At 51.2% G+C, this 24703-nt stretch overlaps 3 protein-coding genes across 3 annotated transcripts in view; 1 reads left to right on the top strand and 2 right to left on the bottom strand.

Annotated features, from left to right (window-relative positions):
• The window catches only part of UNC45B (unc-45 myosin chaperone B), a 34861-nt gene extending 29986 nt beyond the window's left edge, over window positions 1–4875 (bottom strand). Inside the window, exons 1-4 of the mRNA XM_030295190.1 lie at window positions 4788–4875; window positions 4270–4437; window positions 3671–3707; window positions 1660–1835 (exon numbers count right to left, since the gene is read on the bottom strand). Coding sequence (XP_030151050.1) covers window positions 1660–1835; window positions 3671–3707; window positions 4270–4437 — 381 coding nt within the window. The 5' untranslated portion in view covers window positions 4788–4875. The remainder of the gene's footprint in view (window positions 1–1659; window positions 1836–3670; window positions 3708–4269; window positions 4438–4787) is intronic.
• A 3881-nt stretch (window positions 4876–8756) lies between these two features.
• Window positions 8757–16736, top strand: NLE1 (notchless homolog 1). Its single transcript, XM_030295191.1, is given in 15 exon segments — window positions 8757–8771; window positions 8889–9038; window positions 10009–10226; window positions 10820–10899; window positions 11805–11881; window positions 12054–12151; window positions 12493–12685; window positions 13195–13330; window positions 13479–13525; window positions 14255–14311; window positions 14313–14393; window positions 14396–14460; window positions 15376–15535; window positions 15646–15716; window positions 16386–16736. Coding segments are annotated over 15 exon segments (1461 nt in total). The 3' UTR covers window positions 16399–16736.
• On the bottom strand, window positions 16411–24703 carry FNDC8 (fibronectin type III domain containing 8). Its single transcript, XM_030295204.1, has 4 exons — window positions 24495–24703; window positions 20707–21076; window positions 18997–19233; window positions 16411–18464 (listed from the first exon to the last, which is right to left on the bottom strand). The coding sequence occupies exons 1-4, from the start codon at window positions 24701–24703 to the stop codon at window positions 18312–18314; spliced, it is 969 nt and encodes a 322-aa protein (XP_030151064.1). The 3' UTR covers window positions 16411–18311.

Here is a 24703-nt window from a genome sequence, read left to right as displayed (position 1 = left end):
TTTCTTTCTTCCTTTTTCTCTTTCTTTCTTTTTCTTTCATTCATTCATTCATTCATTCCTTCATTCAACAAACCCTTACTGAATAACTATTACATGCCAGATACTGTTGCAGATGCTGGGGATAGAATGGTGAACAAAATCAAGTCCTCACTCCACAAAGCTTACAGTCTAGATAAGTTTGCTATGCTAACTTGGAGGGCTTGGATCATCATCCAAATTTTGCAGTCTAGTAAATAATTAGCTATCACATACTTTAAAAATGGGCTAAAATAGAACTCGATTTCTAAGATCAGAAACCTGAAGCAGTTTTCAAGCACCTCTTCACTCAATTTAAAACCATTACACTTGGGGGCACCTGGGTGGCTCTGTCAGTTAAGCGGCCGACTTCAGCTCGGGTCATGATCTCGTGGTTTGTGGGTTCAAGCCCCACATCAGACTCTGTGCTGACAGCTCAGAGCCTGGAGACTGCTTCAGATTCTGCCTCTCTCTCTCTCTCTCTGCCCCTCCCCTGATCATGCTCTGTCTCTCTCCCTCAAAAAAATAAACATTAAAAAAATTTTTTTAACCATTACGTTTGGCTGTCTCATCCCTCACACCCCCACCCCCAACCCCAGTGCTCTGAATCTACCATAAAATGACCTAACTGATCACCCATCACCCCACCGCCCCACTCCCACCATTTGCCAGCTCCTTCCGTACCTCCCACCACTTTGCTTTGCTCCTCCACAGTCCTGCCTATTTCCATCGGGGCTCATTTCCTCCCAGTGAGTCTCTCATTTGTCACCCCCTCTCTGGTCACTCCTCAGTTTTGTGTTTACTCAGCCCCTGAGTCTGCACTCTGGAAGTGTACTGTGGTCCCACCATGGGGCTGCCCCAGGAGTCGCTGAGTCTTGGAGCAAGGAGCTTAGTGATCAGTTACCCTCCTGCTCTTACAGAGGAGGAACTGACACCCCAAGGGATCCCTTAGAAAATTGGCAACTAAGCCAGGACTAGCGTGTAGAATTTCTCATCTCTGATCCTAGTTCTCCTCCACCCCACTTCGTTTTCCTAGAAAAGATTTCCCTACTGGCTCTATCATCCAGCAGTACCCTACCCTCAGTACTGCTGTTGTCCTCCTAGAAAGAGAAGATCATGTCGCATACATACTAAGTTACAATTTCTTTTTAAAGCCTCCATCTGGAATTTAAAAGACCCGTGTTCTAGGGGCGCCTGGGTGGCGCAGTCGGTTAAGCGTCCGACTTCAGCCAGGTCACGATCTCGCGGTCCGTGAGTTCGAGCCCCGCGTCGGGCTCTGGGCTGATGGCTCAGAGCCTGGAGCCTGTTTCCGATTCTGTGTCTCCCTCTCTCTCTGCCCCTCCCCCGTTCATGCTCTGTCTCTCTCTGTCCCAAAAATAAATAAACGTTGAAAAAAAAAAAAAAAAAAAAAAAAAAGACCCGTGTTCTAGTCCTGGCTGGCTTGTCTCCTGGAACAAGCATCTCCGATCACTCAAAGATGGGTGCCTCTGCTCGGCTGTTCTCTAGCACCTGCCTGTGCCATGCATTCACTCCATCCAAGAGTGTGGAGGTAGGGTTAGACCTGCTCTGGTGTCCTGCTTCCCTAACTCGTCCACTAGGAGTGGGGGGAGGCAGCCAAAGCTTGTGGGTAGGGGTCTGGCTCACCTTCTCCTGGATACTGGTGTTGAGCCTCCTCAGTGTCTCCTGGAAGTTTTGGTTCCGTGGCTCGAGGGTGGCACAGCGCTGCACGTCCTTGAAGGCCTGGTCCAACTTCCCCAGATGCTCCAGCGCCTGGCACCGCCGATAGAGAGCCTTGATGTCCGAGGAGTTGATGTCAATAGCTAATGAGGGAGACGGGGCCTCAGGGGCCTGGGCTGCAGGCCCTCCTCCCTCCCCTGCCACTGTCCCCAATTCCAGGGCCACTGTGTCTTCATTGGAGATTATCCACCCATGTGGACTATCTGGCCCCAGGCTCCCTCTTTGTGAGGGAGGCAGTAAGAATCATAGTCTCAAGGGAGGTTAAGGGTCATCGCGTCTAGCTCCTGATATTTCAGTCTCTGCTACATCATGATCCCAGCCAAGCACGCATCCCATGGATACTTGCATACCTCCAGCAATGGGGAGCTCCCTCCTTCTCAAGGCAGCCAGGCGGCTCCATCAAGAAAGCCCTCCCCTCTTCAGACCTGAAATATATCTCCCTGTAACTTTGCCCTCTTATCCTAAGTTCAGCCCTGGAAACCCTGAGATGAAATCCGATCCTTCTTCCTTGTGACAGCCTTTTAGGTGTTTGAAGGCAGCTCTCCATCCCACCTGGGAATTGCTTTCTCTGGGCTAAATATTGCCACGTCCCTCAACTGCTCTTCACAGGGTATATTTCCAGGCCCATCTCCAGCTGGTTCCCTTCCTTCTGAGCTCACTTCACACTGTCTCTGTTTCTCCTAAAAGAATGGTGCCCAGATCAAAACCCAACACTTGCAGCTAAGAAAAGACTTCCCATTTTGACAATGCGCTTAAGTCAACATTGACTTAAGTGCAAGTTGAAATTAGTTACATTTAAAGGTTTGCTTTGTTTTAATGTTCTTCTCTCCCTAGGCTCTGTGCAATAGGATACTGCCTCCCTCCTCCTCTCAGGAAGCCTGATCCCACAGAGTGGAGTGGGCTGATGCCCAGAACCACTGGGGAGCCCCAGGATGAGCATACCCTAATTTACAACAGAGGGTGTGTCATTACCAAGACACGAGGATTTCTGGAAACATCTTTTAATAAAAGAATCTCCCAAGGGGCACCTGGGTGGCTCAGTCAGTTAGGCATCCAACTTTGGCTCAGGTCATGATTACACAGTTCGTGGGTTTGAGCCCCACATCGGGCTCTGTGCTGACAGCTCAGAGCTTGGATCCTGCTTAAGATTCTGTCTGCCCTCTCTGCCCCTCCTGGTTCGCAATTCTCTCTCTCTCTCTCTATTTTTCTCTCTCTCTCAAAAATAAATAAACATTAAAAAAAAATTTAACAGGCGCCTGGGTGGCTCAGTCGGCTGAACGTCCAACTTCAGCTCAGGTCATGATCTCGTGGTCCAGGAGTTCAAGCCCTGCGTCGGGCTCTGTGCTGATGGCTCGGAGCCTGGAGCCTGCTTTGGATTCTGTGTCTCCCTCTCTCTCTGCCCCTCCACCACTCACGCTCTGACTCTCTCTCTCAAAACCAAACATTAGGGGTGCCTGGGTGGTGCAGTCGGTTAAGTGTCCGACTTCAGCCAGGTCACGATCTCGCGGTCCATGAGTTCGAGCCCCGCGTCAGGCTCTGGGCTGACGGCTCAGAGCCTGGAGCCTGTTTCCGATTCTGTGTCTCCCTCTCTCTCTGCCCCTCCCCCGTTCATGCTCTGTCTCTCTCTGTCCCAAAAATAAATAAACGTTGAAAAAAAAATTAAAATAAAAAAAAACCAAACATTAAAAAAGTTTTTTGAAAAAAAATTTTAATTTCCCTCAACCTATGATTTAATATATAATTCGAGTTGCAAAAATGCAATTTAGGGATGGCTTCTCTGGACATCCGAAGCCCCGCCTACAATGCCTAGGATGGCGTTTCCACAATCTGTCATTTCTTCAATTGACAAAGAGCCTCTTAGACAAAACAGGGATGCTGGGGTTGGGGATGGGGGAGTGGTTGGGGAAAGGGAACTCACCTCTTGAGGCATCTGACGCCGCCTGAACATAGCTTTCCTGAGAAATGGAGAAGGGGAAGCAGCCGGGGTTAATGCAGGCCCAACGCAGAGACAACCAGACAGGGTTTGCTGGGGAGCTGCTGGCTGTCAGGGAACCAAGGGCGGACCCCCGGCTGGGCATGGGAGAGCAGATGAGCTCTGACATTAGGCAAACTTGGGTTTGAATCCAGGCTCTGCTACTAATGACCTGGGAGATCTTGGTGAGTTACTAAGCCCCCCGAGCCCTGAGTTTGTTTTATCTGCTATATGGGCACGACAACAGCAGCTGACTCACGGGGCTGTTAGTAAGATGCTGCGAAATAACATGGAAAAAGCCCCCGGCGTGATGCCAGTTCCCATTAGGCTGATTCCCAACTGGAGGAATTTCTGTCTCCCAGAGGAGTGGGTCAGGCAGTGGGCCCAGGAAAGCAGTGGGAGGTGCCCTTCTCTGCCCTGAGGGCTCCAGCAGAAAGGGCTGGGACAAGGGGGCTTAAGGGTCTGATACCCAGCAAGATGGGGGGCTGCCTTCACCCCTGCCTCTGAGTGCTGGCCCTCAGCCTCCCGCCCTGCCCGCTCCAGACCGTTTTCAGGCCACAGGCTGCCCGATTCCGATAGAGCGTGGCCAGCAGGGCCTTGTCCTTGGTCAGCTTCAGGGCCTGGCTGTAGCTCTTTGTTGCAGCCTTATAGTCCTGGAGCTGGAAATGCCGGTTCCCTTCCTCCTTCAGCTGCGCTGCTTCTGCCTCTGCCATCTGTCAGGACAGGAGCAGCTCAGTCTGGCCAGTCCCCCACTCCAGACTCCTGGCCTGAGGTCTGGAGCTCCAGGGCCTCCTTCTACTGGGATGGAAGGTGAGGGTTCTGCCTGGAAAGGACCCATGCCTATCACCCCCAAATCCATTGCTCAGAAGGACATGATAGCACCTGCTTGCAGAATAGCATGGCTGAAGGAATCTTAGAGCCCCCGTGCCTCCCTCTCCTTCCCTCCCAGCTGGGCGGGTGAAGCCACCACGCCGGAGGCCTGAATCCTCACTGCAAGCCTTGAAAGTTCTTCTCAGTCCCTCTTCTCCCTCCCCGGTCTGAGGAACTCTCCACACGGGCTCACTTTCTCAGAGGACGGTGCTCCTGGTCTGTCCTCCTGTGATGCTGTTCAGCTGAGCTCTCTCGTGAGCCACCCCCTGGCCACCAAGCCTTAATCTACCTCCCTCCCCCACCCAAGAGGTTTTATCGCCCCTGCCAGTAGCTCCGGACCATATTTGGCCACAGGGTCAGGTGTCCCTGGAGTCTGTCATTGATACTCAGGGCCTTCCTCCTCCCCAGAGTGGATAGTCATTAGTCACCTGGAAGTGCTGACTAACCTATGCCCCAGCGTCCTACTCAGGGGCAGTCCTGGACTCGGGCATTCATACCACAAAGAGCAGAGAAAGATCCAGAAGGGAGGGAGACACAGCTATAATGCCCCTTCTCCCCCTCCATCCCAGATAAACAATCTCCTCTCCCTTCCCCCAATCACTGCTATTTTGGGAGCAGAGTGACAGCTGAGGGGCTGGCAGACTTAGAGCAGCTGCCCAGGTCCAGGACCAACTGGAGACTTCCAGAAATGCCCTTCTGGAGGGAGGAGAGTTCCTCCCTCTCTTCCACTTGCCCACAACTCCCCAACCCCTCCAGTACTCATTGTTGAAATGTCCCTCCTTTTCTGAAAGACAGAGGGGCTTACTAGTTCAAGTTTAGTGGAAATGGGTGCTTTGTTTTGATTTGCATGCCTTCTCCTGTGTCCCCCATCCGTGTGGAGTGGATGCATTCAGCCTACCCCTCCCAGTAGACAAAGAGGATGGGCTCTTAATGTCCCCCACTAGACTATAGGCTTCTTCTTGGTCAGAGCTAGGTCAGTCTGGAATTCCCTGAGCCCGAGGACCGTACCCCCCCCCCTACCTGGGACCTCTCCTGGGATCAGCTGAGTCTCCCTCATCAAAAGAGGGTCTTCCTGGGACAAGAAGGAAGAACAAAACAGGTCTCCCCTGGGGCAGGACTTGTTTCTTCTCATCTGACTGAGGGTTCCTGAGACAAATTTGAGTCTGTTCCTACTTGGACTCAGAACTCTCTCACCTCCCAGTGTCTCCAAGCCTAGGCTGTGAGCTCCCTCCCACAGGGTAAAGACAGCATCTCATTGCAGTTTGACTTACCCTGGCACAGAGGCTGCCAGAGTGAGTGCCCAACGTGGGCTTCCTGAATGAATGAATGAATGAATGAATGGTGTCTTCCTGTTGATGCTTTTCTTCACTTATCACAATTCTGCCCCCTCCCCCCATACATCTTCAAACCTACCTGACCATGGCAGAGAAACGCACTGAAGATTCTTCTCTTTGATCGGTAACCTTGGACACACAGCTATGACTGTGGACAAGTTCTACTGTCCTGCTGGACCCAAGGCCCAGCTCTGATGCATATTTGTCTGTTGCAGGTTTGTTGACTGAATAAATGAATGAAGGAATGAATGGAGGAAGGGATTCCCTGCCATCATGGTGTCCTAAACCCTGGGCCCCTTTGTGGGGCAAGTGCTCTTGTAGTAATGAAGCAATGGGATAAAGGATCCTGCCACTGGCAGAAAACTGAGGTTCTCTGACTTTAGGTCCTAGGAATCTTAGATTCAAATCCTGATTCAGTAATTCACTCCATGTCAATTCGTAAGCATCTACTATGTAGCAGGAACTGTGAATGACAGTGACAGCAGAGACCACTCATGAGGGCAAGGATTTGTGTCTATTTTGTTCACTTACATATTTCATGTGGCTATCACAGTGCGTACATAGTAGGTGCTCAACCATATTCGATGAATAAATGGATGAAATAATTCCACGGATCTGTGATTCCTAAATACAAAGAATACCAGGATGTTGTGAAAACACATAATAGGGAAACATGGCATTGTTTCAGAGAAAGCTTCCTGAGTGAATGATTAAATGAGTTAATATATGTAGAGTTCCTAGAACAATGTTTGGCAGAGACATTTGTTGAATGGATGCATGTATATTTCAGGCAAGACTTGAAGAATGAGGAATTGTCCCTGTCTTCAGCTGCTCAGGCTGCTATAACAAAATACCACAGGCAGGAGGCGCCTGGGTGGCCCAGTACCTTAAGGGCTGACTCTTGATTTTGGCTCAGGTCGTGATCTGGAGGTCATGAGATTGAGCCCTGCATCAGGCTCAGCACTGAGGGTGGAGCCTGCTTGGGATTCTCTCTCTCCCTCTCCTTTTGCTCCTCCCCCACTCCTGCGCTCTCTCTGTCTCTCACTCTCTCTCAAAATAAATAAATAAACTTAAAAAAAAAAAAAACAAACCTCAGGTGGGATGGCTTGAATAAGTGAAATGTATTTTTCCACAGTTCTGGAGTCTAGAAGTTTAAGATCAAGGTGCCACCAACATTGGTTTCTGGTGAGGCTTCTCTTCCTGGCTTGTAGATGTCCACCTTTTCACTGTGTCTCATATGGCTTCTTCTCCATGTGAGGAGAGGGAAAGGAGGAGAGAGAGAGAGGTAATATCTGGTATCTCTTCCTTCTGAGGACACCAGTCCTATCAGACTAGGGCCCTGCCCTGATGACCTCATTTAACCTTTATTATCTCATATAGGCCCTCTCTCCAAATACAGTCACCTTGGGGGTTAAGGCTTCCACATATGAATTTGGGGAGGAGGGACCAAACTCTGCCATCAAAGTTCCAGGCAGAGAAGTCTGCACGTACAAAGGGCACGATGTATAGAAGGGTCATACCTTAGAAGAACTAAGCAAAAGCCAGAAGAATTTAATCTTAAAGAGAGAGGAGTGGGGTGTCTGGGTTGGCTCAGTTGATTAAGCGTCAGGCTTCGGCTCAGGTCATGATCCACGGTTCACGAGCTCAAGCCCCACATCAAACTCTGTGCTGACAGCTCAGAGCCTGGAGCCTGCTTCAGAATCTGTGTCTCCCTCTCTCTCTGTCCCTCCCCAACTTGTTGCTCTCTCTCTCTCTCTCAAAATAAATAAAACATTAAAAAGGAGAGAGAAAATTGAGAGAGCGAGAGAGAGAGAGAGAGAGAGGAGTGGCTGGAGAGGTAAGTAAGGCTGAGTGGGCCATCATAAGGAATTTGACTTTTGTCCTGCTTATTATGGGAGACATTGTAGGGTTTTAGGGTGGAGAGTGACAGACCAGATTTTTGGTTGGAAAACGTCACCCCAGTGGCAGTGTGGAGGATACATCGGAAGGGGCAAGAGTGGAAACAGAGAGGCAAGTGAAGAGGCTTTTGTAGGCAACCACGGTGACTCAGTCCAAAGTGTAATAGTGGAGATGGAGAGAACAAATTCAGGACAGGTTAAGGAGGCCAGCCTGACCAAGCATGATACCGTCCAGATGTGGGGAGAGCTGCCAAGGAAGACCCCAGGTTTCTGGTAAGAGTCCTCATGTTAGTGGGTCTGCCCTTCAGTTCCTCATCTGTAATGTGGGGAGAGGAAGGTGGGGATTTAACGAGTTATATGTGTGACACGCTTGGAACAATGCCTGACACACTGCTCTCGTTATCATCATTATTGTTATTGCTTTGCAGTATTGAAAACTGCAGACATTTTTTGCTTTTGTACTCAAGAATTATGAATCGATTTGGTCCATTTAAAAAAGAATAATAATTTCTTGCCTGCAACCCAACAGGCTCTAGTTTCCTAAGCCACCCATGCAGGGGCGCTGCTGCCAGAGCCAACCCAGTTCAGTCTTCTGCCATTTCCGGTCTCTGATTTGGGGGAAAGTCAACCGCTCAGAGCCTCGATTTCCCCACCTATGAAGTGGGGCAAAAATCCCTGTTCTGCAGAGACAAAAGGCTGTTTGTATCCTGCACGGCACTGGGAGGGACTGGGTCGGGGTGACAGCCACCTGTCCAAAGTGGGGCTGTGGAAGCAGGTACCAGGTGCGCCCACTGCCGAAGCCTGGCCGGCACGGCGTGACACGTCCCCTCCGCCACACCAGAGGGCGCTGTCGCGGGCTGCAGCGCCGCCCTACCCCGGGGGCGGCGCTCCGTCCCGCCTGAGTCTATTTCCTCCACGTGCGAACGCGGGATGGCGGCGGCGGCGGTGGGTGTGCGTGAGTGGGAGCGGGGGCGCTCCGGCCCGGGGTCCCCGAGCTCAGAGGGAAGCGGCAGTGGGGGCCTTCCCGCCCGGCGGCGTGGCTGACCCCCGCGGCGCTTGTAGGCACAGGACGAGGCGGCGGCGCGCGACGTGCAGCGGCTGCTGGTGCAGTTCCAGGATGAGGGCGGGCAGCTGCTGGGCTCCCCGTTCGACGTGCCCGTGGACATCACCCCGGACAAGCTGCAGCTCGTGTGCAACGCGCTGCTGGCCCAGGTGAGCGGCGGCCCGGGCGGTCCCTCTTTCCTCCCCCGGGCGGGAGGGCCTGCTCTGGGCCGGCCCGCAGGGGACCGGGAGATCCAAGGTCTGGGGTTTCGGGGGTCCCAGCGCTCGCCGACACTGGGAGAACCACCCTGGCGCGCGTCCGTGACAGTGCCACCTACGTCGGGGGACGGTCAGGAGATGTATTTCGTGTGACAGCGCTTTACGCTTCGACATGCGAGGTCCACCTGGGAAGAGAGACCGCGCGTTTTGAACGCATCGGGTACATCGTCAGATTCCGCGACGCAGCTCCTCGTTAATATCCCCATCTGACCGTGTGGCCCAGAGGCAGTAAATTATTTGTACGATGCTATGTCGTAGGTGGTAGATTGGGAATTAGAACCCGAATGTCAGGTTCAAAACCCGTGGTCTTCTAAACCAGTGGGGCCATTCATCATTATAGTGGGGTGGGGGGGGGGGGCTGGGGGCTTAAAAATATAATACCTAGACCCCACCCCAGGTTTACTACACCAGACCCTGGGGTAAGGCAGAGTCTGTGTTTTCAGCGAGTTTTGGATGCTTCTTACACATTGTACATCATGGTGTAGCAGTTTAGAAAACGCCGCATAATCCTGTATACTGACACTAATTCTGGACTTCAGTTTTCTTTCTGGATTAGTCGTTACCAATAGGACGTTGCGTTAATTAGCTGCTCTGAGCCTCAAGTTTTTTCATCTGTCAAGTGGGAATATGAATGCCTGCCTCCCAGGGTTGTTGTGAGATGCGGATAAAGGATTTTAAAGTACTATTTTAAGTATCTTGCAGTTGCTCTTGGAGGATAAAAGAGGCCTTTTTGGGTGGGCATGGTGGGGGTACCCACACCGTGGCTGGAGAGAATGAAGCTTCACCTGGCCACAGCACACTGGGGAGCACCCCTGGCTCCTATCCTTTGATGGAGGAGTTGCCCTTTGCCATTGCCCTCCAGGAGGATCCCGTGCCGCTGGCTTTCTTTGTCCACGATGCTGAGATCGTCTCATCACTGGGGAGGACGCTGGAGTCACAGGCAGTGGAGACAGAGAAGGTCCTTGACATCATCTACCAGCCACAGGCTATCTTCAGGGTCCGTGCTGTGACCCGCTGCACCAGCTCTTTGGAAGGTCACAGCGAGGCAGTCATTTCTGTGGCCTTCAGTCCCACAGGAAAGTAAGGACAGTTGCAGAATCGTGGAATAGAATGTGGGGGTACAGCCTCTGGCTGGGGTGGGGCAGATACCCCAAGTTAACAATCAATGGGACCTCAGGCTGCCTATCATAGACCTGAGCTCAGGGCATGGGTTCCAGGTAGATGACTTCCCCAGTGGGGTTTGGTTTTGAATGACACCCACCTTGGAAGGGCCTTTCTTGGCCTTGATCTCAGGAGAGCTGAACTGTAGGCTTCCTGGCGGTGTGCCCCAGACAAATCACTTTCTGACTTATTTCATCATCTGTGAAACTGAGTTTGTTTGCTTTTCGCAATCCTACACGGATAACGAGAAACTCTAAATCTGATTATGGCTGTGGCCATTCCTTTTAGAAAGGAAGAAGAGAGATATGGCTGCCTTGAGGTAGGGGGTTCTTCTCCCATATGGTATCAGTGTTATACTTCTCCTCCTCAGGGGAGGGAGAAAAGTCCAGTCCCAGACTATATGCGCAGAAGACAATTGAATAGGCAGCCAAAATGCACATGTGCCCTGTTTTGGTGTAAGCCCTACCCCTTGTCCCCACTGCAGAGGTCAGGTGTCCTCTCTTCTTCCTCAGGTACCTGGCCAGTGGCTCCGGAGACACCACTGTGCGCTTCTGGGATCTCAGCACCGAGACACCCCATTTCACATGCCAGGGTCAGTATGCAGTTAGCCATTTAGAGGGAGGGTCTTAACCCAGTGGTAGGTGGGTGATCATTTACTCAGCTCTTTAGTTTCTGAGGAGGCCCAGAGCCAATTCAACCCCTTAACCCAGTTAGCAGCTGCCTGTTCCTAGGTAGAGGCTATCCTTGAACCCAGCCAGCCACTTCCAGAGACTGGACCAGAGAGAGGGTGTGGGGTTGTGAGTTGTTCTGAGTAGCAAGGAGAACCTGCCTTAAATCCAACCCCCACCACAGTGGTTCTCAAACTTGAGCATCGGAATCAGCAGGGAGGCTTGTTAACCTACAGGTTGCTGGGCCCCACCCCCGAGTTTTTGTCTCTTTAGTTCTGGGATGAGGCCTGAGAATTTGCATTTCAAGTTTCCAGCTGGTGCTGATGCTGCTAGTTTGAGGTCACACTAGCTGGGTGACCTTGTGTGGGTAGGGCCTGCTCCCTAAGCTTCAGTTTTGTCATCTGGAAAATTGGGAATAATTTTTGCTTTGCTCCATACCCTTAAGCAAATTCCAGAGCACATCACACATAGAGTAATTACTGGTTGGTGAAATGTGTTTTAGTTTCACGTGTATGTATGAGTATACTAGGTTTCCAGGTAGCATGCATTTCTTACTTTTGGTCAAGGTAAAAAAAAAAGGATTTGAAACTTTATACCACGTATCATGGAAGGAATTATTAGCGGAAGTACTATCTATGCAGCAGGATGCACGGCTGTAGCACTTGGGATGAATTCTTCCTTTGCCTAGAAAACTGCGTCTCCCCTTTGGTTTGACCAATCATTTATTCTCGGGCTAGTTGAGGAGTTTCTGCAGCGTGTCAGGCGTGCTAGGTACTGGGGATAAAGACAGATATGTGCTTCTTGCTTTCTCCCTCCCCTGCTTTCCTAGGACACAGACACTGGGTCCTTAGCATATCCTGGTCCCCAGATGGCAAGAAGTTGGCCTCGGGCTGCAAGAATGGCCAGGTAGATGGTGGTCATGGTAACCAGTCAGGGACTCTGGGCTTCCTTCCTAGGACATGGGTCAAGTGAGGTTCTGGGGCCTTCAGGGAAAGACGGATTGGGGGCAGTGGGCGGGAACTTTGGTGGACCTAGGGACAGGATGGAGAGGGTTATTCAGTAAGCTTCTGTCCCTCAGATTCTCCTGTGGGACCCAAGCACAGGGAAGCAGGTGGGCAGGCCCCTCGCTGGTCACAGCAAGTGGATCACAGGCCTGAGCTGGGAGCCCCTCCACGTGTAAGTGATGCTCACAGAACTGGGGGAAGTGAGGAGCCAGGGCTTCAAGGTGGTCTCCTCCCTTGCTTGATGCAGAGGGGTTTTGCCTCAGGGGGTGGGATGGCCAGCCCGACTGACAGTACTGGCATGGCGGGCAGTGGGCTAGGGCTTCCAAATCTGTGTTGCTGCTTGAGAGGGGGCTGTTCATCATGGGCCCTGAGAGTTGCCTTGCAATGCAGCTGGGTCTTGGAGTCAGGAAGCTGTTGAGTCATTGTCCCTGGCCTTTGAGCTAAGAAGGGGGGGGGGGTGCTATTGCTGTTCCCACATCAGAAGTGGGGCCACATCTCCCTTCCCCTCTCCAGGAACCCCGAGTGCCGCTATGTGGCCAGCAGCTCCAAGGATGGCAGCGTGCGGGTCTGGGATACAACTGTGGGCCGCTGTGAGCGCATCCTCACCGGGCACACACAGTCAGTCACCTGTCTCCGGTGGGGAGGGGACGGGCTTCTCTACTCTGCCTCCCAGGACCGCACCATCAAAGTCTGGAGGGCTCACGATGTAAGAGCTGGGAGGGTCCAGAGAGCAGCCTGGGGATATCTCGGGCCATGAGATGCCAGGGCTGGAAGGAATGTTGACCAGTGTGTTCTGGGATCCGGGTGGCAGGAGGTGCTTCAGGAACAGTGGGTTCCTGTGGTTGGTGCTGCATGATAGTGGAGGTTCCAGTGTTCATTAACGTGGTCCAGAAATTGCCGCTGCAGGAAGCCTGTTGTTAGCTTTATTAAACCTGCCACATCCCAGAGTTACTTGACTGGAACCCTTTTCTTCTCACATACTTAAGTTCCTTTCCATGAAACATACTTTTGGAAACAACAGTCTGGGCCAGTACCTGCATTTTGTAAGTAAGGAGAGACTTCAGCCCAGAGCGGTGATTTGATTAAGATCACAATGAACGAGGGACCTAATTCTGAGTCCCATGTCGCTGTCTTCTGGGGCTAATCTGGGGGTACCAGTTCCCTAGGGTGGAGAGTAGGGTGGGTGTGCGTCTGACCGGTCTTCCTCTGCCCTAGGGTGTGCTGTGCCGGACCCTGCAAGGCCACGGCCACTGGGTGAACACCATGGCACTCAGCACTGACTACGCCCTGCGCACGGGCGCCTTCGAGCCAGCTGAGGCCTCGGTTAACGCCCAAGATCTCCGAGGGTCCTGTGAGTGCGTGGGAGAGGGCCGCCTGGGAAGGAGCCGGTTCTTGGGCTTAGTGTGCAACTTGGGCCGGGGGTGTTTGCCATTTGTGTTGGATTTTCTAATCATCCTTGTTCCTCATCTTTTCCTCTCCCCTCTGGTACCTGGCCACAGTGCAGGAGTTGAAGGAAAGGGCTCTGAGCCGATACAGCCTCGTGCGGGTGAGTGTGTGCCTGCTGCCAGCATGCCCGGCTCCCTACTCTTCCTCCACTGGTCTCTCAAACCCTCTGCAGGCACTCAGGCCCCTCCCCCTTCTAGGCCTAGCTCAGACGTTCCTCTTCCAGAAAGTTCTTCATGAAAATCCTAGTTTTTAATCCTGAAATCTTAATGTATAGGACCATGTGATTTTGTTGTGTTCACTTGCTTATCTGTTTATTGCATTTTCTGTATTTTTTATTGTGTTTAATTTAAGTAGCACATTCATGTGGTCGAGGCTTCAAAGAACACAAAAAGGTAGATGGTGAAGAAGTTTCCCGTCTCTGTTGCCCATCCATCCTTTCCTTCTGGAAACATCCAGAGCTACTAGTGTCCTGTCTTTCCTTCCAGAGACTTCATACCTCTACATACACGTGTATGTGTACACAGGATGCAGCATACATACATGTGTGTACAAACCCACACATAAAATCTTTCCCTTTTTTAGTACACTATTCTGTACCTTGCTTTTTCTTGTGATTATGTACCTTAGAAATTATCCCAGGTGCATAACATTTCCTTTTGCGGGAAGTGACTGCCAGGGGTCCCATGTGAGTTGGTAGCAGGCCAGGCCTCATTTCTCCTATTCCTGGCCTCCGTGCTGGTGTTGGGCAATCAGTGGTGTGTTTGCTGCCCAGGTCGGGCTCTCTTGTCTGAGACCGTGCCCAACACGGTGTGCTTTCTGCCTCTCCTAGGGCCAGGGCCCAGAGAGGCTAGTGTCTGGTTCAGATGACTTCACCTTATTCCTGTGGGTCCCCAGCAGAGGACAAGAAGCCCCTCGCACGGATGACGGGACACCAGGCCCTCATCAACCAGGTGCTCTTCTCCCCTGACTTCCCGCATCAATCGCCAGTGCCTCCTTTGACAAGTCCATCAAACTGTGGGATGGCAGGACAGGCAGGTGAGTGGAGGCGTGGGGAGGGAGAGGAAGGTCCTCTAGAAGGCACTGGTCCTCTAGAAGGAGCTTGGCTGTGCCACTTACCTGCTGCGTGGCCTTGGCAAGCATTTGGATATTCTGAGCCTTGTCTCCTCTTTTGTAATATGCAGACCTACCTCTCAGCTTTGTTACAAGGACTAAGGGAGATGGTATATTTAGGACTGGCAATAAATGGGCACTGAAGTGCTAGTTCCTTTTGTATCGAAGGAGAGAAATGACCTTAAGACGGCCAGGATTGCGGCAGAAGTGTAGACTTGAGCTGCAGTCATTTTCCGGCCCCCCTCAAAGTGTGGTCCACAGACCAGTTGCTGCAGCATCACCTGGGAGCTTGATAGAAATGCAGTCTTGGGCCCCACCCCAGACCTTAAGAATCAGAATCTGCATCTTAATAAAGTCATCAGCTGATTCTGCTCCCATTGAAGTCTGAGAAACCTCAGTATAACGAGATACTGTACCCTTGAGGTTATCAGGTCAGCAGAGAGGCAAAGATACGGGAAAGAAGAGAAAGGGGATGAGGGAAACCCTTGCTGGGGCCTTGCTGTCTCGGCCATTGTGTGTTCCATATAGCGGTCTTTGAAATAGGTCTCGTTCCCTTCTTTTTCAAGATAAGGAAACTGAGTCTCAGAGACTTATCCAAAATGACAAGTCCTAATGACTTGTCCAAATAGACATAGCTAATCTGTATTGACCTGAAAGTGCCAGGTGAGCCTGGCCCACTACTCCATGCCACTTGTCAGCAAGCAACTTGTGTTAGGGGGATATCAGGCAGATGGGCTGAGCAGGGACTACACTGGATTCGAAGTCATGCAAAGTTGTCCAGATACGGAGGGCACAGGGGCCCCTTCAGACCTAATACCCATCATCACTTTCCTGGCCCAGGTACCTGGCTTCCCTGCGTGGCCACGTGGCTGCTGTGTACCAGATTGCGTGGTCAGCCGATAGCCGGCTCCTGGTCAGTGGTAGCAGTGACAGCACGCTGAAGGTGTGGGATGTGAAGGGCCAGAAGCTGGCTGCTGATCTTCCAGGCCACGCAGATGAGGTATGGCTGACCTCGTGAGCAGAGGTGGGGCAGGTGGGGGTTGAAGCCTGGCCCTCCTGCCCCCTCACCCCACACCTTACCTGCTTCTCCCCACCCCCACCTCGGTTTAGGTATATGCTGTCGACTGGAGTCCAGATGGCCAGAGAGTGGCAAGTGGTGGGAAGGACAAATGCCTCCGGATGTGAGTTTTGGGGAGGTGGCGGTTGGTGTGCTTGGCTCTCCTGCCCTTAAGTTGGCCACTCCTCGCACCTTTCCCTTCTGGCGTAGAATTCTAAGGGTTCTCCAGGTGCCTAAGACAGCGTGTGGTGCCACGTTCTCTCGGTGGTTAAGAGGGAGAACTGCAGAATTACAGTGATTATGGGAGACCCTGACGGTGCTCTCCAAAGGGCGAGCCCAGAGTCCCTCCAGCATGAGGCAGTAGTTCTTAGAACACTGGGTTTGAAAGGCTCACAACCTAGTTCCGATCCTGGTTCCGACTTTCATTGTGCGGTTTTGGAGAGCGTGGTTCACCTGCCTCCTGAGAGTTGTCAAGCCTCAGTAGATGGGAAGATTAAAGATAGGAGGCGAACACACTTGGGAACCCAAAGCATGTGTACTTGTAAATGTTGTCATTGTTTGCTATCAGATGACCTTGGTGGGCATCTGAGAGGCCAGGCCCTGGGATGAGGTCTCGGCCGGGACAGGCAGTGGGTGCCCAGCGTGAGTTTGGGTGGCCAGAGCAGAAATGGTAGCCAGTCTCTTAATGACCAAGTGAATACAGGTTCTCCCCCGTAGTGGGCTCCTGGGATTATATGGCAGCCTCCCCTTCCCAAGATAGGATCCCCATGCTGTTCCCTCCCCTTCTCCACAGATGGAGGAGATGAGAAAATCCCAAGTTCTTGGACTCCCACCTGACTCAGCTGCTGCCAGTGCCCGCCCTGACAGAGACCAAAGGCCAGGGTGGTGCCCCTGTGAACCAGTGTGGTCTGCTGTCCTTGGACAGACCCCGTGAGGTCCCTCCCCAGAGCAGGAGGTCGAAGTTACGGGAAAATATCACTGGCTCAGCCGTTGGCTGTTACTTTCCGTACCTTGCTGGGGGGGGGGGGGGGGGGGCAGGCAGTGACCAGACCCTTGCTGCTGCCCCTCCTCCTTGCCTGAATGTTCTCTCTATTCAGCATCAGACCCTGGATCCTGTGACCAAATAAATAACTTCTATTTTGTGTGTTCGGGTTAATTCCTTGTTCCCAAGGCTCACCCAAGGGCTGTGCTGAGTCAGTCTGTCTAACCTTTCCCTCCGGGCTACACCAAAGCCATACTGACTGGGAGGTGGCCTTTCTTCTCTTTCTCTTGTGCCTACGAGGGAGAGGCTCGTTGTGGCTGGGGGCGCTGGTGGAAGCCATAGGATAGTGGCCAGAGGATGATGTGAGCTTGTGCTGTCCAGTGTGGCAGATGCTAGCGACATGTGGCTGTGTTTACCAGAATACCACATGGTTAGAAGTGCAGTTCTGTGATGCTAGCTGAAGGCTACTCACTGCACCGGACGGCACAGATGGAGAACACCTTCACCAGCCCATGGAGTTGTGCGGGCCAGTGTTGTTCTAGGGCTTCTTTTGTCCGCCCCTCTCTCACACAACACACTTCCTGAGCTCCTGCAGTGCACCGAGCACTGTGCCGGGCTCTCAGGGTACAGAGCAGAAGGTGACCGCTGTCCCAGGGGGCTCCCTCTAACAGTGTGCAGTGGTGAGGGCTCTAGCAGAAGTGGGTGTGATGTGACATGGGAGGATGGTTCTCTGCCCCATAAGGACTGTCACACAGTGAAAGGAATCCCCACCAGATGTCCTCAAATGCTTGAACAAAGTCTTGCCTCCCATGCATCCTGCCTTTGCTTTGTCCCGTTTCAATGCTCCGGCAGTTCGATTCTTGTACGGACTGCTCAAGGCCATGGCATTTCTAACCTCTTATCCCCCGCCCACCATGCCTTTGTGATTTTGCACATCATCTGGATGTGCTCTGTCTCCACCTTGTGTGTCTCTGCAGGGAGGCTGCAGGAAGGGCAAAGGGGGCCACCAGTGGCGGAGTTCCTACCCTGTGCACTCGTTCTATGTGCTCACGTGATCCTCATGGGACCCCCTACTGTCCTGCCCGTAGGGTTCTCACCTCCCTGAAACAGCCCAGGAATCTTAGATGGTTTGTCCGTGCCCTCACATCCAGGAAAAACTAGGATTAGAGCAGACCCTGCCCCATAACCTGTGCACTTTGCGCCACGTCCTTCCAGAGCTTGTTGACAATCGAGCTGCCACCACCTCTGTCCAGTGTTGCTGTTTATCCCAGTGTATGTGCGTTTTAGTCTTTAACATTTCTTCCTCCCCCAGGGAAAGAGGGATATGTTCCATATCCCCCCAGCCCCTGACCCAGACTCTCAGTCCTGGCAGAAGCTAGGAAGGTGAATGGCAGCCAGCCTGGCTGTCAACACGAAGCACAATTAGGTATGCTGGGTGACCTGCAGTGCTTTAATAAGGGACTGGACCCAGCCCAGATCTGGGGAGGAGGATGCCAAGCAGCTGTAGGCAGTAGCTGACCTGACCTGGCCTGTGGCGTCTCCAGGTGAATGGAGCTCCTATCTAGCCTAGGCCCAGACCCAGGAGTGTAGATTTGGGAGCATTGCCACCAGGCTCTGGGCAGGGTGGTCAGCAGTTCCCTGGCATGGTGCTGGTGGTACATCTCACGATTCTGGTTCCTGAGAGCCCTGGGCTGAGGCTGAAGCTGAAGATAGGTGAGGGGCTTCCCGGGGCCCTCCTTAGTAGGGAAATAGGTATTCCAGATCTTCCAGCTTCCGCATCTCCTCCAACCCGATGGAGACGGTTTTCCGCTGGGGTTCCTTGCGCTGCACGGTGATCTGGATGGGGTTGTTCTCGGGGAAGCTGTTCAAGTCAGTGGCCACGGTTGCAAACTGAAGTAAAACAAAACTCCTCAGAATTCCATCCCAGACCTGACCCTAGCTCAGCTCTTCATCTCTGCAACCCCCTTGTTGTTTGCCAAATGGGATCTTAGGTAGCCTTACCGCCTGTTCACAGACTCCAGAAACAGGTACAAACCAGTGCCTTCTCTGTCGTGTGAGGTTTCCAACCACAGTCGTCTGGGCCTCTCCTCCCATGCCCCTGCCCACCTCCCTTCCCTTCTTCGTCCCCCTTTCACCTCTTCCCTGTGTTTCCCTCGGTGCCCTTAACTTCCTGGCCCACTCACGATTATTATGAGTTGAAGAATCCCAAAAGTAGTGGCTTTGGAAGCTGAACATTACAGAGGTGCTGGTGAATATATTAGTTTGCATTCCTAGTGGGCCCCAGAGTGGTGTAATCCTTAAACCTCCCAGAAGGAAGCAGCCTGGAATTCATGCTCATCCGCCCAGGCAGAAAGGCAGCCAGCAAGAAGATGAGTTGCCTCCAAATCCCCTGACCTCCCGGCCCTCTTCTCCCAGGGCTCACTTTGTAGGGCTTGCACCACTTCCCCACCCCGGCTGTGTTGGCCGCACGGACGGTGAGGCAGTAACTCGTGTTAGGCTTCAGCTCCATCAGCTTGACAGTGGTGCCCAAGATCTTGTTGAAGATCCACGGGCGATTCTTTGTCTTGGGCGGCTCATTGTCTTTTGTCTTGACCACCTCCTGCAACAGGACCTGGTAGAAACTGACCTGCTGCTTGCCCAGGGAATACGTCCAGGAAATCTAGAAGAAGAGACCCCCCCGCCACCAGGCTTCCTCAGACCTGCTCCAGGCTGTCCTCCCCTCACCTCCCACCCCCAACCATGGGTCCGAATGCCCCACTCCCATCCCCTGTCCCTCCTGGGGCTGAGGCAGGTCTGATGGAAGGGATAAGGCATGCTACGGGCCTGTAGCATTTGCAACTCTCCCTGGGCAGCCCCACCCACCTCAGGGTGTGCCCCCAGCCCATATTTCTTCTAGACTAGTTGAGAGGGACCTTAGAGATCATCTTGTGCACCTCACTCCTTGCAGATGAGATTACGGGTTCAGAGAAGGCGGGTGGCTGGCCCGTGGTCACACAGTGACAGAGCCAAAGTTCAAACCAGTAGTTCCAGAGCCCACATATTTTGTGCTACAACAGTGGTTGCCAAGCCTGGCTAAGGAGCTGGGGGAGTTTTTATAATACTGCAGATTCCTGGCCATGCTGTCTTCTCTCAGGTCTCCCATTACCAATTTCTCCTCCATCTAGGCCAGTGGTTCTCAAAGTTGGGTGTGCATCAGAACCCCCTAGAGGACCTGTTAAAACAGACTGCTGGCCCCCACAGTTTCTGATTCAGTAGGCCCAGGTGGAGGGGGAGGAGAGGAGAATTTAAATTTCAAACATGTTGCCATACGATGCTGACACTGTTGGTGGTCTGGGAACCACACTTGGAGAGACACTGCTCATCTGGGACTTCCAGATTTATCTTCCTAAAATACAGCTCAAATATCACCTTATATCACCAGATAGAAGGCTTTGCAAAAAGCTGTTCTCTACTGCTTACAGAAAAATCTATACAGTAGTCTAACGTTGCAGGACCTCCAAAAAAATGACTCCAGGCTAACTTCCCCCACTCTGTTCCCTGTCCTGGACCTGGAACAGTGCTACTCAACATGAGGCCCATCAGCACCACCTGAGAATTTGTTAGTGGTGCAAATTCTCAGGCCCCACCCCAGACCTACTGAATCAGAATCTCTAGGGATGAGGCCCAGGAATCTCATTTTTAAGAAGACGGTTGGCTCTGTAGGCACAGAAAAGTGCGAGAGCCCTACATTGGGACCTGGCTGTTTGCTCCCACTTTTTCCCACCTGTGAGGTGTTGCTAGTGTCAACCCCTCCATGGGATGTCTTTCTCCCATCCCTGGATGTTTAAATCCTACCTCTGCGTCCCAGCTTAAACGCTACCAAAGCCACCAAGCTTATTCCTACACCTGGAAGTAATTTTTCTTTCCCCCTGAATTCCTGGTGGCACTTGATCTGAACTCTGCCCATAGAACTGCATCCAATCCAGCTTGCACTGGAGTGCTTTACAGACATGGCCTCTCTCCTGTGCCAGGAGCGTGAGGTCAGGATGCAGGTGGTAGGCATCTTCGCACTCCCTGTGGAGCTCAGCTCAGTGCCTGGCACACGGGGGCGGCCAGTAAGCCTGTACCTGAAGGCACGAAGAGGGAAACTCACCACAGCCGTGGAGTCGCTGACTTTGTGTTCGCAGATGAAGGGCGCCTCCGGCACATCCATGACCACAGAGGACTCTGAGGGTGTTGAGGAGGTGTCTGTGTCCAGCTCAGGGTTGTCAAGGTCCAGCAGGCCCCCAGGGACCATTTGGAACTTCGATGGACGGGGGCAGAGAGCCAGGTCCCTCTTGTGTGTGTCGTTGCCCATCGAGGAGAGGCTGAGTTTGTTCAGCTCCCCCTCTAGCATCCCTGCAAAGAAGCTGCTGTTGGGCTGGGTCACAGCCAGTTTGATGGGATTCAACAAGGTGGATGAGAGTGGGGAGATGCTGGTGTCGTCAGAGCTGCATTCAGAATCCTCCACTGGCATCGGCTTCCTGAGTGGGAGGGAGACAGGTGAGCCCACTGAAGGAGGCCACCCCAGCCCATGCAGCTGGGAAGCTCCCCGAAGGCAGGCCTTGAGCCTGACTCGCCAGTAACCCCAGATGCTTCTGAATAGCTCAGAACATCCTTATCACCCTGCAGCAGTCCATTCAACCCACCAGGGCACTTACTGAAAGATGCAGATTCCTGGTCCCTGCCCCCACCCCCCCGCCCCACTTTGGGATGGGACTGGGGAAGCTACTAAAGTACCTTTAATAAGATCTTCAGATGATTCTGAGGCATGTGTTCTGAGGCCCAGAATTTGAGAAACACTGCTAAAATCTTAAGTCCTCCTTCCACAGCAGGGTGCAAATACCCTGGGGAATGCCCAAACCAATCTAGTGGGGTATGGGAAAATATCTAAGTGTCTAAATTAAAAATAATTAAGCTTTACTAATACTTGCTACTGTTGAACAGTAATTACTAATTAGATTTTGCAACATTTAACAATATTTATTAATATGTAGCATGTAAAGTTAACAATAGTACACGTAAATATGAATATATTGGGGTAAAAGCTCAAAAACTTTTCTTCCATTCTAATTTTGTTAAATTATGAAATATTTTAGACATACATGAGATATCAAGAATAATATATTAATATATAATAATGTATGGTGATTATAGTTAGTACTACTATATTGTATGTTTGAAAGTTGCTAAGAAAGGGGCACCTGGGTGGCTCAGTCGGTTGAGCGTCTGACTTCGGCTCAGGTCAGGATCTGGTGAACTGTGAGTTCGAGCCCCGCGTCTGGCTCTGTGCTGACAGCTCAGAGCCTGGAGCCCGTTTCAGATTCTGTGTCTCCCTCTCTCTGCCCCTTCCCCACTCATGCTCTGTGTCTCTCAAAAATGAATAAACATTAAAAAAAATTTTTTTAAACAAAAAGAAGAAGAACGTTGCTAAGAAAGTAGAACTTGAAAGTTCTTATCATAAGAAATAAGTCTATAACCACGTGTGGTGATGGATGGTAATGAAACTTACTGGGATAATCACTTCATAATAGTACGTATCAAATCATGTACACCTTCTAAAGCCTCAGCAGTACAGTTAAAGCCCCTGACACTTGTGTCCCCCTCCTCAGTCTGCATCCTCCCGCTCAGAGGTAACCAGTACAGCACATTCCAAATTTTGTGTTTATTCTTCATGTGTGTTTCTAAAGCTTTGTTACATGTGTACGCTATCCTTACACAAGTTGTTATTTTGCATATTTTAAAACTTCATATAAATAAATGGTGTCATATCCATCAGCAGCTTGCTTTTTTCATTCAACATTGGTTTTTTTAGATTCATTTGTATTGATACATGTAGTTCTGGTTCAGACATTTTAACTGTTGTACACTTTCCATTACATGGACATTTGTCTTGTTACCAATTCTTTGCTATTACAAAGAAAAACCTTGTACATGTTTCCTTAGTTTGTTTTTTTGTTTGTTTGTTTGGTTGGTTTTTTTTTTTTACTGATGTAGTCCAGAATCCAAAAAGGTTCGGTCTCAAATCTTTTTTTTTTTTTTCCTTGACCAAAAGGAAGAAATACATACTACCTGGAAACCTGGTATACTCATACATACGTGCAAAACTGAAACACATTTCATGAACCAGTAATTACTCTATGTGTGATGTGCTCTGGAATTTTCTATTCTTCTGTTTCATTTTTATAATCCTGGTCTCTGTCAACTAGAATGAGTTGCTCACCCATTAATGGACAACAACCCACATTTTGAAGAGCAGTGGTATAGCAGGAGCAGTCACTGGGCCTTTGGGGACCAAGTACCCTAACCAAGGTCACAAGGTGAGTTGAAGGCAGAGGTTGAACCAGAACCCAGATCTCCTGGGTCCCATGCCTCACAGCTCCCATCTGCCTCTGGTGCATTCTGGCTCCTCTCCTCTGCTTCTTACCCCATTTCCCCAGCTGCTCCGGACAGATCCAGCAATCAATACACATGCCCGGATCCCTCACTCCAGGCCAACCACTGGCTTCATGGCTGATGGATATGCCAACTTTTCCTTGAGTTCCAGCCCCAAAGACTACCTCCTGAGAAATCCTGATCCGCCCAAACCTTCTATGCTAGCCTTTGGTGAACATTTGCCATAGGTGACTCCCCCATCAAGGTCCTTTGTAGGCTGGAGTCTTGTATTTAGGTCACTTATACTTCAGATTGTCCTAATGAGTCTCTATTTATCTATAAGATTTAAAGCAATTTTTAAAGCTAATCTCTGCACCCAACACAGGGATCGAACCCACAACCACAAGATCAGAGAGTCACATGCTCTACCGACTGAGCCAGCCAGGCACCCCAAGAATATCTGTTTTAGATTCTCTTATTCAAAAGAGCAGTGCTGAAGTGGGCACAGAAAGTAGTTAAGTATCGAGCTATATGCTGGACAAAAATTTTTTATGCTCTTCATGACAGGCCTGCTGGATGGGTGTTAGCCCCGTTTTGCAAATGAGGGACTGAAGGTCCCTGATCTTAATTAATTTGTCTACAGTCATGTATCTTAAGTGATAGAACTTGGATTTGAACTTGGGCTCCTAGCCCAAGATTTTCCTGTCATATCACATGACATTTCCTACAAGTATCTGTCACTTTAGCCACACCTGCTTACTTATAGGTCCCTTAGGGACTGGACGTCATATCCCTTTCATGTAATCAAGACTAGCTACACAGTTCATGGGGCCACTTCTTCAAAATTATTAAGAATTTCTAGACAGTGACAGCCCTGTCTGGTTCCTCAAGGTGTCCTGTCATAGCACAGATTGGGCTTATTATTCTTGATTCTTGCCGAACATCTCCACACACACACACACACACACACCCCAGACTGAGAGCTCCTTGAAGGCAGGGGCTGTGTTTTTCAACTCTGCATTCCTAGAACTTGACATTAGGCCAGACACCTTAGAGATGCTCAGAGAATTTTGTGGAACAAACTAAAGAGAACCCAGCATCACTGAGGAAGAACAATAAACTTCAGGCTGACAGCAGGCAGACTATTGGGGGGACATAACCAGGCAGGCAAAGGCACCAAAAGGGGGGACTGAGGAAGAGGAGCCATGGGGAATGGAATGGATTAGGGGTGTCTGTATGGGGGTGTGGGAGTGGGGAGGACCACAGCTAGACAAAGCAGGATGAGAAGTACCGTCAACAAAACTCTAATCCTTGAAGGCCTTTTGGAGCAGGAGGCCTCCAAGCCTCCAAGAACTGATTTGGGGTCAGACATCCAAAGTGCAACCTGTACACGTGCCGTGCTCTTCCCGGGGAGTTCAGGGACCAAGCTGTGACAGGTCAAGGAAGCAGCATTGCTTTTCCGAGACCCTCTCCTTGCCCCTCAGCTCCAGCCTTAGAAAGAAGGAAAGGACCAGACTTGTGTCTTACGGTAGATTGATGGTATCTTCCTCCAAGAAGTTAACCAAACTGCCTCTTGTGGAAAGTGGGAGTCCTTTGGTAGTGACGGTCCTGTTCATAGACTTGGGGTTTGGAAAAGGCTTGGACATTTGATTGAGTGCATTCAGAACATTGAGGTTTTCCTTCTTCAGCATGGCCTCCCCCCCATCTCCCACTTTACACAGTGCCTTTGATGCCAT

This window comes from Lynx canadensis, chromosome E1 (assembly GCF_007474595.2).
Source record: "Lynx canadensis isolate LIC74 chromosome E1, mLynCan4.pri.v2, whole genome shotgun sequence".
Classification (NCBI taxonomy): Eukaryota; Metazoa; Chordata; class Mammalia; order Carnivora; family Felidae; genus Lynx; species Lynx canadensis.
Note: the sequence above shows the minus strand (reverse complement) of the source record. Positions and strands in the feature narration are given on the sequence as shown.

Bases quoted from the DNA above. Each gene is read 5' to 3' on its own strand.
- FNDC8 (XM_030295204.1), bottom strand. From the start codon at position 24,703: ATGGCATCAAAGGCACTGTGTAAAGTGGGAGATGGGGGGGAGGCCATG. The intron at 19,234-20,706 runs GTGAGTTTCCCT...CTCTTCTTCTAG, and splicing joins TCAGCGACTCCACGGCTGTG to ATTTCCTGGACGTATTCCCT. The intron at 18,465-18,996 runs GTGAGCCCTGGG...GTTTTACTTCAG, and splicing joins AGTGGTGCAAGCCCTACAAA to TTTGCAACCGTGGCCACTGA.